The 15,982-nt window shown below is 38.8% G+C and overlaps 1 protein-coding gene across 7 annotated transcripts in view; it reads right to left on the reverse strand.

Annotated features, from left to right (window-relative positions):
• LIMS1 (LIM zinc finger domain containing 1) overlaps window positions 1-15,982 on the reverse strand; it is a 161,443-nt gene that overhangs the window by 11,311 nt on the left and 134,150 nt on the right. For all 7 annotated transcript variants that reach the window (XM_019663835.1, XM_019663833.1, XM_019663836.1 and 4 more), the window contains exons 2-3: window positions 13,570-13,729; window positions 197-263 (exon numbers count right to left, since the gene is read on the reverse strand). In XM_019663835.1, coding sequence (XP_019519380.1) covers window positions 197-263; window positions 13,570-13,729 — 227 coding nt within the window. The remainder of the gene's footprint in view (window positions 1-196; window positions 264-13,569; window positions 13,730-15,982) is intronic.

The following is a 15,982-nucleotide window of genomic DNA, read 5'->3' on the forward strand; positions in this document are numbered from 1 at the left end:
AACATCAGTTCTCTCTGGGTTTTGATCCTCTTCCAGTTTGTTAAATATTAGTAACAGGAAGGAGGACTGGTAAATTACCTAAATGCTATTTACAATGAGCACCAAAACCCTTTTACCACTGACACTTTAGTAGTGTTAAATAACTTAAATAATTTTGAAACTTACTTTTTATTTTGCATTCAGCAGTAAAACTTACCACACTGATGACAACAAGGAGCAAAGAGCATCTGAAAATCATGTTCGCAGTACTTCCTTCCTTCAAACTGAAAGAGAAAAGTACCATCATCTTGTAAATATGAAATAATCAGAGGATGAATATAATCATTCTATGCAGACATGTAGGAAAGATGTGCTTGAACTAAGGGCTCTGCCCTAAGAATTTATAATTCTACTACAATTTTTAAAAGCAGATATACTTTTGGACCTTCCATACATCTACATGTGGGCACAGGAAAGAACTAATACTGTGCCTCCAGAGTTTGGTGACCTGGCCTCTAACTATGCTTAATTGTTTTTTGGCTCACACATTCCACCTTTAAGAATCTGATGAAAGAAAATACACACATACATACAAATCCCATCCCACATTTTTAAAGGTTGATATATTTTACTGTAAGCTTAAATATTTATAAAAGGTAAATATTCTAGCATATTTTAAATTTAAACATTTTTAAATGGGACCAAAACCCTTTTAAAATTGAAATACATTCATATTTAACAGTTGGAAAATTTGCATCCTTCATTTCTTTCCTTGAACTGTTTTCATTTCCCCCGAAGTTTTATCCTCATATGATATTTTTTATACTACTGTCTCTTAACTGATATCCCTACCATACTTCACTGCAATTAAAATTTGTTTGACTTTCTGAATCCATAAGGCTCTAAAAAGTAACATTCTTTTTCTTCTGGATTAAGTTATCATTAAAATGATTATGGGTACACAAATGATGAAAATATTTTACAAATGTTAAATTTTATTTTTTACGATTCAATTATTTAATTGAAAAGTTTAATGAGATGAGCAGAACTACTCTTTTCCCTCATAATTATTTCATGCATCCATGAATAAATATGACTTACCACTAGAAGAGTCAGGGATCAACATAAATTCTAGATTTATTTTCTATTTTGGAGGTTGCTTTTACATTTTCATATAAAGAAATTGTGGGAATTACATAATGTCTTCCTTTGAATCTTTGAGCTCCTTACAAGTTATATGTAAAAACATCATATACTCTTTGAATATTAAAATCCATTTTTAATAATATATCAGTTGTCACCTCAATTTTCTTAATTATGAAAATTATCTGCAGATTTAGCTCATTCAACTTATTGAATATATCTACAATAGCTTAACTGGCAAGCCAGCCAAAGCAGACTTATTTTGTGCCAGAAAGTCTTACTTCATTTTAAAATTCAAATGAATAAACTCCAATACATTTAAATGAATTGATTTTTAAGTTACAAACCTAAGATCAAGATGCTATTACTGGGGCCAGCCGAGTGGCACGATGGTTAAGAACTGGCTTGGGACGCCAGAGGGCCACAGTTCCGATCCCATATATGAGAGCCAGTGACACTGCCCTCCACAGCTAAGATGCTGAACAGCAGCTCAACCTGGAGCTGGGCTGCTGCTGTGAGTCGCCGCGGCAGCATAGGCTGCAGCCCCTGTGGCAATGGGTTGCCATGGGCTACCGTATGAAGCCAGCAGCCAGCAGCCAGCAGCCAGCGTGAGCGGCCAGCAGCCAGCGTGAGCGGCCGTCCAGAAGCCGGCGACTGATCTGCCTCGCCTGGGAAGAGCGCAATGATGGTGCCAACTTGGGCCAGTGAAGCAACGTCCTCCACAACTAGACTGAAGAACAAAAAAAATAAAATGACAGCGACTTGTCTGTCCCCTTTCCCCCAATTCCCCAGCACTGTTCCCATCCCCCCCCCAAAAAGGTGCTATTACTCAATACTCTCATAATGTAATGCATTATATATAATGTGTAGTCCAAAGTAGAAGTTATTTACAAAGTGAGATATGTTCCTTTATTGTATATTATGTACATGTATAGAAATCTGATATTTATTTAGTCTTTAGTAATAATTTAAAAAAGAAATCAAATATAAAAACTCAGAAATAACTCCATTAATTTGGTTAGAAATAATCAACTTTTTACCTGCCACCTAAATCTTAATCAGTGATGGACGAATCTCAGAACTGTTTGTCTCAGTTGGCCATTTAACTTTAATAGTAAAAGACTGGTTAATAATCACAATGCATCGTAAAACCTTCAGAAGGAAAGCAGAATGTTTTGTGGACCATTTGTTTTTTCCGTGTGTGTGGCAGTTTTTAAAATCAGTACTTTTTAATGGAAACAACTTGACCAAAAATCTTCACAGAATTTTGAGACCCATTAAAACAAAGTTTAATGAGAAAAAAAAATTATCAACTTTACTTCTGTATTTAATGAAAGAGAAAGACATATATTGCTTTAAAAATCAAAACAAAGTGAGTCCAGCAGTTAGCATATATACTGTATTTGTTAGCAGAAGGTAGGAAAAAGTAAGATTGGTTGTAGTTTAAGTCTTTTAAGATATGATTCAAATAGGTAGCATATCATAGGAGTTAGGAACACTGACCGTGGACCTAGACTGCCTGAGTTTAAATCCCAGCTGATCCACGGACAGGCTGTGTGACTTTGGGCAAGCTGCTTAACCTCTCAGTGCCTTGTGAGAGTCACAGACCTATTCTGTTTTGATGGTTTGCTCTGGCTCATAACACATACTCACCATGTTCACAATTTCTTTTTTTTTTTTTTTTTAAAGATTTTTATTGGGGAATTGGGGGGATGGGAACAGTGCTGGGGAGTTGGGGGAAGGGGAACAGACAAATTGCTGTCTTTTTGTTCTTCAGTCTAGTTGTGGAGGACGTTGCTTCACTGGCCCAAGTTGGCACCATCATTGCGCTCTTCCCGGGCGAGGCACATCAGTCGCCGGCTTCTGGACGGCCGCTCACTGCGGCTGCTGGCCGCTCACGCTGGCTGCCGGCTACACACCGTAGCCCATGGCAACCCACTGCCACAGGGGCTGCAGCCTATGCCGTCGCCAGCGACTCACAGCAGCCCAGCTCCAGGTTGAGCTGTTGTTCAGCATCTTAGCTGTAGAGGGCAGTGTCACTGGCCCTCATATGTGGGATCCGTACCGGGGCCCTCTGGCATCCCAAGCCAGTTCTTAACCATCGCGCCACTCGGCCGGCCCACCATGTTCACAATTTCTTACCACTGCTCTTTTGGCTTTGCTTTCACAGGACTCTCCCTTTAAAAGCATGAGTCCTTTTGAAATTAGGGGACGAAAAAGAAAAGTCCTAAATGGCAAGTTGTCACTGACTACTCCCCACATCTCCCAATCTACCACATATCTGAATACAGAACATCCAACACAGCTCTTAAAGCCAAGCTTCATCCTTAACAGGAAAATGCACGAGGCAGGGAAAGACTGGAAGCCTGTGAGTTTAAGAACCCCGGACTAGTCCCTTCAGATTGGCGTCCTGGAGCAATTCATCACAGTAAGGTTTGAGATTGCTTTCTTCTGTAAAGTGGGGGAAGTAAGTGCTATTGTGAATACAAATATATTATCAGGCAAATCAATATTAGGAAGAAGAATCCAAAAACTGAGTTCCTTGAAACCATGCACACTGCAAACCCCACACATACTGCAGGGTCTGCCTACCCCAGTGTGAGGGCAACTGCAAGTGTAGAACTAATTTTTTGCTATAACAAGCTGCCTCTTTTCTACAGTATGTAGAAATGATCAAACACAGTTACGGCCTGATCTCTGAGCCTAGGAAAAAGGCCAGAAGTTGATCCAAAGTAAAACTATAGGAAGTAAAATAAAGAAAAGTCAGAAATCATAAATTTGGAAGAACCAAACTTCCATAAATAATGCCTTTCTAGGTAACCATACATTATGATGTCAAACTGGTTTAAAATACAATAATCCTATAAGAAATATTGATGTTTCAAATTAGTACTGTTTAAACAACTCTGATTTTAACTGTTTTAAGTTCTGGAGTTCTATGAAGATTCTCTTTGGGTGGGTGGATGGGGGGATGAATTCTGCTGCTTTAAAGAAAGCTCAGAATTAGAAACGTAGCTAATGTTCTCATTTCAAGTCAAGTGCCAACGTTGAAAATCTTCAATATTTATATTGGATTGTCATAAATTGCTCTGAAGTCAGCAGGTAAGCACCTCCCTCATTTTGTTGGAATGTTTCCTCCCAACCAATCTTCCCTTCTCAGGTTTCAGCCTTCCTGAGTAATTATGATTCAGTGTAACAGGAAATGAGTGACGAAAATTCTTTGTAAAACATCTTGTCACTAAATTACTCATCATATATTGGTCTTTCCTGTTATGCATTTTGTGATAGGGGGAAAAAAAGGACACATGTGGACTATTCAAACTGAGGAGAGAGAAAGAAATCTAAAGTATCAACAAAAGAGTCCTCTCCATAAATGTGTACTATGCCAAGCCTGTAAAAGGGTGCACACCAAGTCCCTAATCCTTGGTTCGGTCCACCTCAATTTGTAATATCTCTGGAAGTACATCCCTCTGCAACTCTTGCTTCCATTTCACTTCCAAAAGCATTTTCTAATGGGAAAAATTAGGATAACTTTCATTGGAGATAACCCCAGATATCACAAAATTAGATTTAGGAACCACTATAGTGGCTATATATTATAGTTGGTGTTAGGGTCTCTGGGTTGAATGGGTATTTCTTTCTGGAAATAGCATTTAATCAGCCTTCTCATGCCACCAATGACTTGGCCATTTTGCAAATATTTTTTCATGTGTATTGGAGGATGATTGGAAATAATGATAACTTATGAAAACCAGCACTGATGGATACAGAATTCATTCCGAAGATAACCACAATACCAAATTTAAGATCACTAATCATATATAACTCGTACATTTATACAAGCTCTCTAAATTTTCCTGGTCTGAATATGAGGACAAGAACCACGAAAGCTGTCATCAAGTTCTACCCAAATCACTATGAAAACTGAATTCGCTCCTGGAACTAGGACAATAGTGTGGTCTATACAGCACGCCATACATTGTACATGTTCCATAAACATTTACTGAATGATTGAATGAAGCAGCAGTGATGGATATATACAGAGCATTACCTATCAGTTATGTAAAACATCATTCCTAGGAAACCATTTCAGTTTCAGTGAGTGTCAGGGCATTATAGTGGAGGAGAACACTGCTTGTGGAGACAAGCGGGCCTGAATTAAAATTCTGATTTGACTACTTACCTACAAGTTAACTGTGGGCAAGGTCTCTGAGCCTTGTCATGACCATATGTAAATTGTGAATAAAAATATTTAACTTGCAGGATTCATGTGAGAATCAAATGAAAGAATAAGAACAAGAACAGTTTGTAAAACACCTAGTACAGTGTCTGGGTCATAATAGGGGTTTAATAGGTAATTATTTCAGAAATAAAAAGGTTAATGTAATTCACAAGTCTTAGAAAATTAGCAATATAGGGCATTTATTCATGTATAAAGTACTATATTCCAGGCAAGGTGAGGAATGTGAAGCCAGAGAAGCCAGGTGAGCCTCACCTCTGAGAGACTCCCATCAAATGGGAAGCAGCACCTCAACTCTTGGTGGTGACAGTGGTGGGAAGTAGCACTTGTGGTTTTAACGTGCTCACTTCGTTTTTATTATTACCCTGATCACTATCTTCTGATATAAATAAACTTAAAAGAATAATTATAATCATTACTATTTAAAATGTATTTAAAATTAAAATGTACAAGGATAATATTTGAATAAAGAAAAATGAATTTCAGTTCGGGAGCCTGTTCTAATTACTATGCGGAAAATATATCTTGCCTTCTGCTAAATGAATGATGAACTATCCAAGAATGGTATACTTATTTTCCCTTGGGCCAATTTAAATAAGAAAGTGTAGGCTTTCAGGGCTTGCCGAGTGGCTCAGTTGGTTAAGAGCTCACTCAAGAGTGCGAGCTCTGAGCAACAGGGTCACTGGTTCAATTCATGGCCTGAGCTGAGCTGCCGCTGAGTTGCCAACAGATGGCAGGATGGCTCAGTTAAAAAAAAAAAAAAAGTGTAGGCTTTCTTTAGCGTCTTTCTTATGTGAATTCTATCCAGAAATACTTTCTAATTAAATTTATGGCACAAGAATTAACTCTGATTACAGTCAAATTCTTAGAGATAGGACTATAAGAAGGTTTTTGCTTTGTATAGGGTATTGGCTAAACAATCTGGGGTACGTGCCCATTTAGAATTGACTCGCTATTACCAGAGTGAAGTTCATTACCTATTTGAAGGAATGTCCTCATTGTTTAGTGCAGTGGTTCTCAACTGAGGGTCACTTTGCTCCCTAGAGGATATTTGGCAATGTATGGAGATATTTTTGGTTCTCACAACTGGGATCTAGTGGATAGAGACTAGGGATGTTAGTAAACATCCTACAATGTACAGGACAGCCCCCACAACAATGAATTGTCCAGCTCAAAATGTCAATTGTGCTGAGGATGAGGAACCCAGGTTTACTGTGTGCAAACATTACTTACTCAAAGCAGTACTGGGAGGTGGAGGAAGGGAAGGGGATAACTTACTGGGTACTCTACATGCTCATTTGAGCTCATAACCCTATGAGACACGTGTGATTATCCCCTTGTTAGATAAAACCAAAACTCAGAAAGATTAAATAACTTTCACCAGTGCCAGTGGAGCTGGACACGGCTGGCAGGCCCTATGACCTGAGCTTCTTCCTCTGTAACGTTACCGCTCTTCGGTATAGCAATAGAGGATATAACGTAGAATTCTTAAATTATCTTGTGAACTTCTATCAGGACTTAAAGTCATGATTGAAAGGTAACCCTGGCTTCTCTGCTAATACACAATGTGATCTTTACTTCAGAATTGCTCATCTGAACACAGATTAAGAGGTAATTCTATTGGATGACATTAGTCTTGTGCTACTGGGTTCCTTTTTCACCATGTACCAGTCCACCCTCTATCTATGTGCTTGGCACTTTGTAACTGATTAATTAATATTATAAATATTTGCTGAACGAATGGATAGGTCAATGAATGAATAAATACCACTCACAAAATCTCATGGAAGTCAGACAAAGAGAGGCTCCTTAGACGCCTCCACACTGTGAGTGGAGTTCATCAGGCTTGCCCTGTCTTGCATGACATTTTTGAAAGGTACTTGGCAGATATTTTGTGGAGTGCTTCTTATTATGAGTTTGTCTCATGGTTAGACTGAAGTCACAGTTTTGGAGAAGAATACCACAGAGGTATATGCTCTACTTGTTGCATCATATTGGGGAGTACATGATATCAACATGGCTTATTATTACTTGTGATGATCATTTGGCTAAGATGGTATCTTCCAGGTTTCTGCACTACAAAGTTACTACTTTACCTTTTCCATATCCCTCTTAGAAGTGAGTCTAATAAGTCGCACACATACTCAAGGGAAAGAGAATTAAGCTCTTTTTCTTTTCCTTTTAATGTCTGCTTTTGCAAATACAGTTTAACATTATGTGAATTATTTAAACGAACTGGGGAGAGGGGAGTTTTTAATTCATGAAATGAAGTGATTATATTAAAATCCCAACTTGATATAACATGTCACTCAATAACAGAACATTTTGGTAATTCCAATATCCCAAAAATCATCTCTTAACTATGGCTCTTCCATTGCCCCTTAAAAATAACTCAGGTGAGAGTCAAATCATAAATCATCCTCTCAAATATTCAAAGGCAAATGTCAAAGTTGTAGAAAATTAAAAGTAACTTCATTTAGTGTCATCTGTCTGCAACTTACTTCCAAATTGTTTGGCAAAAAATGGGTGTGAGGTGTGTGTGTGTGTTGGGAGAGGAGATGCTTAGGGTACATGACATTCATTGTACTGTTCTTTCAACTTTTCTGTAGGTTTTAAATAAACACACCACCACATTGACCTGAACCAACACATAAAGTCAGTGGTACACATATGGAATTGAAAAACACATCAAGGCTCAGGATTCTACCCACAACCAAGATCTCCTGTTTCCACTTAAGAATGCATTTCTTTCATTCGCTGTTCTGCATGAAAGCATGACAAAGCTCAAATATGTTCAAGAGATGAACAATAGGAACTAGGTAAAGAGTACCAAGATTTTGAAGGATAGCCTGCAAATATTTACCATTAAAAATTGTCTTACCTAGTTCCTAGTTGGTATATTAGCAACTTATCTTACAATCTATACCATACAAGTACTATATACTTATTATTTTATTTATTAAGTACCTAATAGTCATTAAATACTAACAAAAAAAACCAAACATGATCCAAATGAAAAAACAGAACAAAGCTCCAGGGGGGGAAAAAAAAAAGCTAAGCAAAATAGAGACAAGCAATTTACCAGATGAAGAGTTCAAAACATTGGTTATAAAGATGCTCAGTGATCTCAGTGAGAACTTCAACAAAGAAATAGGAAACATAAAAATGGAGATAGAAAACATAAAAAAGAACCAGTCAGAAGTGAAGAATACAATAATGAAATAAAGAATACATTACAAGGAATCAACAGGTTAGATGATGCAGAGGATCAAATCAGTGATTTGGAAGATAACGTATTAGAAAACACCCAATGAGTACAGCAAAAAGAAAAAAGAATCCAAAAACGATAAGGATAGTTTAAGGGACCTCTGGGACAACATCAAGCACATTAACATTTGTATCATAGGGGACCAGAAGGAGAAGAGAGACAGCAGGAACTGAAAACGTATTTGATGAAACAATGACAGAAAATTTTCCTAACCTGGTGAAGGAAATAGACATACAAGCCCAGAAAGTGCAGTGTCCCAAACAAGATGAACCCAAACAGGTCCACACCAAGACACATCATAATTAAAATGCCAAAGGTTAAAGACAACGAGAGAATCTTAAAAGCAGCAAAAGAAAAGCAGTTAGTTACCTACAAGGGGGCTTCCATAAGACTGTCAGCTGATTTCTCAACAGAAACTTTGCAGGCCCAAAGGGATTGGCAGGAAATATTCAAAGTCATGAAAAGTAAAGACCTACAACCAGGATTATTCTACCCAGCAAAGCTATCATTTAGAATCAGACAGATAAAGAGCTTCTCAGACAAGCAAAAGCTAAAATAGCTCATCACCACCAAACCAGTATTATAAGAAATGTTAAAGGGGCTTATTTAAGAAGAAGAAGAAAAAATATATATGAATAATAAAATGGCAATAGCTACATATCTATCAACAATTACTTTGTTTTCTGTTCATTTGTAAACATCATTGCATTTCTTTGGTTAAAATGAAATTTTATTTTTTTCAATTATTCAAAAAAATTTTTTAAATTACAGTTGACCAGCCTTGATGTGGCTTCTGTATATCCTTAGTTATGGGACTTTTGTTCAGCTAGACTTAAGTGGTTCTCAGTGATGTCTGTTCTGTAGTTTAGTTGTAATTTTGATGTGGCCTAGAGAGGAGGTTAGCACAGCTTACCTGCCATTTTAACAATTCCTTTAAATGTAAATGGATTAAATGCTCTAATCAAAAGAATGAATGGCTTAAGGGATAAGAAAATAAAACTCTTACATATGCTGCTTACAAGAGACTCACTTCAGATTGAAAGACACATACAGACTAAAAGTAAAGGGATAGAAAAAAGTAGTTCATGAAAATGGAAATGAAAAAAAAAAAAGCTGGGATAGCAATACTTACACTAGACAAAATAGACTTTAAAACAAAGGCTATATAACAAGAGACAAAGAAGGACCCAGTTATCTCACTTCTGGGTATTTATCTGAAGAAAGCCAAAACACTACTTTGAAGGGAAAAGTGCATCCATATGTTCATTGCAGCTTATTTTTAATAGCTAAGATACGGAGGCAGCCTGGGTGTGTCCATCAATGGATGAATGTACAATATAAAGAAGAGGTGGTACACATATACAATGCAATATCACTCAGCCATAAAATAGAATGAAATCTTGCCATCTGCAACAATGTGGATGGATCTAGAAGGTATTTTGCTGAGTGGAGTTATGTCAGATAGAAAAAGACAAATGCCACGATTTCACTTATATGTAGAATCTAGATAAATGAACAAATAAAACAGAAACATGCTCATAGATACAGAGAACATTTTGATGGTTGCCAGATTAGGGAAGGTTGGGGAGATGGGTGAAGGGAAAAGGGGATTAAGAGATACAAATTGGTTGTTGCAAAATAGACATGAGGATGTAGAGTATAGCATGGGGAATATAGTCAGTAGTATTGTAATAACTATGTATGGTGTCAGATGGGTACTGGGTTTATTGGTGTGATCCCTTTGTAAATTATATAAATGTCTAATTACTGTGTTGTATATCTAAAACTAATATTGTATGTTAACTATAATCGAAAAATAAAAAAATTAACAAAAACAGACACACCTTGGGTAAAGAAATAGTCCTTATTAATGACAGAAGCTGCAGAGCAGAAGAATCATTAAATCCCACCTTACATTCTTCAGTGGTGATGGATTACCATCTTAAGAGAAAACTTTCAGTTCGCTTTTTAAACCACATAATCTAGTGGGATTCAAATTCATCTTGAGTAGGAGCCAATGTGGGTAATAATCTTGGTTGCTGCTAACTCACTCTTAGGAGGCGCTACAGATGAGCCAGAGACATCTGAGCTCCATCAGCTTATCTCCTGACACATCCTAGGGAGTGGGTAGGAAACAGTAGCCTCACGCTAGACTTGCCTTTGTGGTTAAAGGGAAGAACGTCCTGACTATCTGATCCAAAACATCAGGAAGTTCCACAGTAAAAAGTGGACCCCATTTTCAAGGGAAAGTGAGTGCACAAAACCCACCTGTTAGCCTTTATGGGTAGCGTCCTAAAAAAAAGGGTAGGGACTATGGAAATAAGGGAAGGAGGTGTTTAAGTGAAAAGACAAAGGCCATATCAAAAGTATAGAGTGGAAAATACGCATTTGCTATTACCACCAAGACTGCAGCATAGAGTTGTGTCTCAAATGGAAAGCAAACCAGGTAGTTTTCAAGCTTCCTTTTCTGGAAAACAATTTATTGCTGGATATAATTGAAAATAGCAATCTTTTTCAGGAACCCAGGGAGCTTAAGCTGGACAACAGCCCATGAACAGACTAATTGTGGGTGTTGGTAACATCTTCTGGAACACTATCAGACAAGCCCGGGAGGGTATTTATAGTCCAGAAGTAAAGAGGAGCGAAGGGTGGGCAGGAGGACAAATGTGAGGCATGCTTTTTTCTGTCCTACTCTAGGCTCTTACAGAGCCTTCCCTCTGACTAAGCACAAGTGGCTTGGCAGTTGACAGGATCCAAATATGGACCAGGAGCTTGGGAGGTGATCGAGCTTAACAATATTAATTCCAAGGTGGCAGGCAAACAGACAATATAAAAAATAGAAAGTGATAGAGAGGGAATAGCAGACCACAGGGATAAGAAAAATGTTTGAAAAAAATAGAGTCTGCCTTTGTCTTTTGAGCTCTTCTCTACTGCTCCTCTGGAATGTCTTCTAAGGCCTTGGCCATAATTATCCATGTCAATAAAAATATCTTAGGTTTGAAAAGACGATGTAAGGGGAAGTAGACCATATCGGATATTAGGAGACTAACTAGGTTCTAATCCCATTCACGTCACAAATCTGCCATGTTATCAATGACATTTCAACCTCTCCAGGCCTCATGGGAAAAAAAGGGGGTTTACAAAGTACGAAGACCAATGTTTCCTCTGGGTTCCTAGGGTTCCCTTAAATGTGTTTTGAGAGCCTTACCTCCTTCCTTGCCACAGTCCTGGTCCGCCTCCACTGTACTTACTCAGAGATCTGAGAGTGTTCTGTCAAGGCTCCATAAAAGCAGGTTCTTAGGTCTTTTTATACAAACTGAGTATCGCCCTCCCTCCCAAACCCCACTGCGTTTCTCTTCCCCTGCCTCAGCCACTAGTGATTTCCTTTTCTTCTAGAATCTAATTGCTACCCTCTTCATTACCAATAGCAGACCCACCCACAACCTCAGGGGGATCGCTAACCCTGCCAGCCCCTCTCCGCGTCTTCCCTTCTGCTGTTGGACACTGTGCCTTTTCTGCTCTGGTCCCACCCCAACTGTCACTTGCCATTCCCATCTAAAGGGCATCACCCCTGACAGAAAAAGAAATTCCCACTCCCCAAAGAAGGAGTCAGGAAGAACTGAAAGAACAGAGATAAGTAATTCCTGTTTCTAATGCTAGCATTTTTGTTGTAGTGAATGTGTGTTTCTAGCACATAGTAGGAGCTCAAAATGTGTTCCAGTGAATAAAATAGTGTTCCCTAATCAAAACGCTTAAGGCTGTTTCCCAGAGTGAAGTTGCTATACCCACAGAAGTTCTATATTTCATGTACCCAGGACAGATGGCTGGCCTGGGAACCAGACTCACACGAGGCATTGTTTCTACGGGAAAATGCCGTCTGAGCCGCAATCCACTTACTAGTGACCTTCAACAACAACCCTTCCTTCCTCAGGAATGGCTTATAAAACAGGGAAATTAAGAAATCTGTTAGGCAAAAGAAGAAATCAAACAGCAGACATCTCTAGCTACAACACAATACTATGTACATATATTATCATATAGATACACATATGAATAACATACATATACAAATATGTAAGGAGTAAGTTGGTAAAAGTAAATTATCAAATTGACCTCTCTTGTGAGTCCCTGGTGGTCTAGTGGTTAGGATTCAGCGCTCTCAAAGTGACCTCTCTCTCTCTCTCTCTCTCTCACACACACACACACACACACACACACACACACACCAATCTTATTTTCATTAAGAGCATAGGTCAGTCTCCCTAGACCAGTTCCAAAAGTGGGCGTTTACTGTGAGAAGGGGGTTTCAGTAAATGCAAGAATACAAAGTGTAGACCACAGGGTAACAGCAGAGGATCACAAAAAAAACAAGTATTTGAAAAAGACTATAAGACATATAGAAGAGCTAAATGTGGGCAGGGCATCTCCCCAAAACACTCGTTTCAAACAAGATCCTCTTTAGAAAATAAGCATATGGAAGGTCCCACTTGTTGCCCGAAAGTCACGGAGTAGGCAACAGATACCTTTCCTCTAGAGAAGATATTCAGTGGTGCTCTGAGAAGGAGGAAAGACACAGAGGCAGGAATCAGGGAACTATGTGTAGGGAGCAAGCGAGTAGGGACCTGAATGGAGAAGCCAGAAAAACTGTGGCTGAAGTTTATGAAAGAATTTGTCTGCTGAGCTGAAGTGCTCAGGTCTGACAGGCTGAGTCACGGGTACCGTGCATTCAAAAATAGGAAGATGAAGTGAACAGTATAAATGGTAGGGTCTGTCAGGGCATACATAAGCCACCACTGACCTGACAGGTACTAAATACTGAGCTCTGTATCCTGCACTTCAATGCAATCTTTTGACACTGAAATTTAAAGGGAAGAGAAACGCCTCAAAAAAAGGAGGGAAGGGGAATGGTACCTTTATGCTTCTGTCCAAGTTGACTCACCTCATAGAAAAGTCCTTCCGGAAACTGCTGGAAACACTGAGCGCACACGAAACACTGTTCATGGTACAGCTCCCCGTTACTGTTTACAATCTTCTCGGCGGGCGCAAAACCCCCCCTGCAGCGCTCACAAGTGGCATTGGCAAGGGCATTGGCCATGTTGCTGTAACACACAAAGGACAGGAAGTCACAGGTTGCCAACCTTTTCTTAGACTTAAGACCAAAAAACACTACGAACTAAAGACCACATTCTATTATATCTGATCATAAAAATATTTTATCTATAAAGGCCAATTTCTTGCTTGGGTCTTCAGTACTCAGCTCAAACTGTTCCCATCTCTTTGCCCTAACACCTTAGGTTCTAAAAGGGCCTCTTGCTTGGAACCTGTTTTTCTTGAACATTTTTTACATTCCTTTTGATAAATATACCATGAGCGAGTGCCTACTACCTGTTAGGCACTAGGGATAGAGATGGAGGTCAAGAATTGCTCCCATGGAGCTCGAGTTTACAGCTTGATAAGTAGCTTAATTAAAATATCCATAAGTCAGAATCTCAAAGCCAATTTCTCTCCACTCTGATAACAGAATCTAAACCACATGTCAACTGAATGCCATGTCATAGCATGGACACAGATTATCCCTTTGGTTACATCCTGTTGAAAGCAACTGCTTAAGTAACTCTTAAAACCAGCCAAAATTCCTCAGTCCTATAACCTAATTGGTAAGGCAAATATTGAACACTAATATTACAAAATATATCTTAAAAATCAAAGAATTTTACCATTATGAAGATCATTTTACAGATGATGAAATGGAGGTTCATGGAAGTGGAGTGACTGGCCCAACCCCACAAAGCTAATAATGAAAGTTAATGGAAGCTACAGGACCAGAATCCAGGCCTCCTGCTCAAAATCACAAGTAGATTACAGTACCAATTTCAAACACTTGAGAAGATGTGATAGAGGCACCGCCACACTTTACAGATGAGAAAAGTAAAAGCAGGTGTCAAGTGACCACTGACAATGAGCCCAACAACTTGTAACTCCCTCGCAGTCATTCCACTCTACTTGGAAACACACACAGGAGGCATCCAACAAATGGTCCCAAGATTTGTGTACCTTGCAAGAAAAGCATGTAATCAGATAATTAGTTATTCTCTAATGGACCCTCTGAATTTCACACAAAGAACTGTTTTGTTTCTGGAAGGCCTCCAAGTGGAGAAGGTCCCCTAAGCGGAGCAGTCATTGGCTAAGTCATCCTTTGAAATTTGGCCAGTTTCTTTTCAGATGACCACTCAGAGCACAAGCTCTGCCTGTGTGTCTGGCCCCCTGGGGCAGCTTCTGACCACCCGGCATTGAATCAGTCCACATGTACAGGTACTTCCATCGTTCTCCAAGATCTTCACAACCTCCCTGTGAGGCAGGTGGGAAGGAGAGTCTACATTTTATGGACAGATTAACTGCCTTGTCTCTTATCAGTTTCTAAGTTTTGCTGTTTCTTTAGCAAAGGTGTTCACACATATGACCTTGTTTTACCTCCACCTCACCCCAATGGAGGGCAACTTGGCCTTCTGCCCCCAAATGTTTCAAAGAACAGTATTCCTAGTTTGTAACCTTGCCTTAACTTAGTACCATGTTTATACCCCGGTATCAATCAACACTCAAGTTTAGGCTTAATAGGCTTCAAAATAGAATTAAAATCACCCCAAGAAAGGAGAAAAGGAGGAAGGGAGGCAGTTTCACTGCTTGGCAAACCTGACCTAAATCACATATTAAAAGGAATTTTCCACTTTGTCATTTCAAAATTACTGTGGGTTAGGGAGAAAAATCCATAAAATTCCCTTTTTCACATGGCTTTGCCATAAGCCAGATGAACTAGGGAAGTTTTAGCAAAGCTCTGAGATTTGTGCTTCCTTTCTCCTGACCAAAATCCACAAAATACTCCCTTGATGAAGTATGGTTAGCCCATACCTGCCCTGATAATTCTTAGTTCTGTTTTGAGAATGAACTAAGAAATAGTATATAAAGCCACTTTGGAAACCAGAAGAGGCTACTCAAATATAAACATTATTAATAATTTAAAACCCTTTCAAAAAGGTTTGGAGTCACCAAATCCTCAATGATTTTAATAGAACTCCAAAAAAGCTAGAAAAGAAGAACATTTCGGAATTATTACCTAGGTCAGTCAGTGATTCTCAAAACTTAGGGGCCACTGTGACCCTTTAAGGGATTCAAAGGTCCTTCCTTTTCCAACTACATCTTTGTGGGAAGCCATATTTTCTTTACATACTTTTAATCTAAAACAACATATTACAATAGAATAAGTGCAGAAGCAGTTATGAGAAACTGTCTTTTATTAAGACAGATGTTAATGAGATTTGCAAAAATGCTAAATCGCTACACTTCCTACCAAGCTT

This window comes from Hipposideros armiger, unplaced genomic scaffold, assembly GCF_001890085.2.
Source record: "Hipposideros armiger isolate ML-2016 unplaced genomic scaffold, ASM189008v1 scaffold_406, whole genome shotgun sequence".
NCBI classification, from domain to species: domain Eukaryota; kingdom Metazoa; phylum Chordata; class Mammalia; order Chiroptera; family Hipposideridae; genus Hipposideros; species Hipposideros armiger.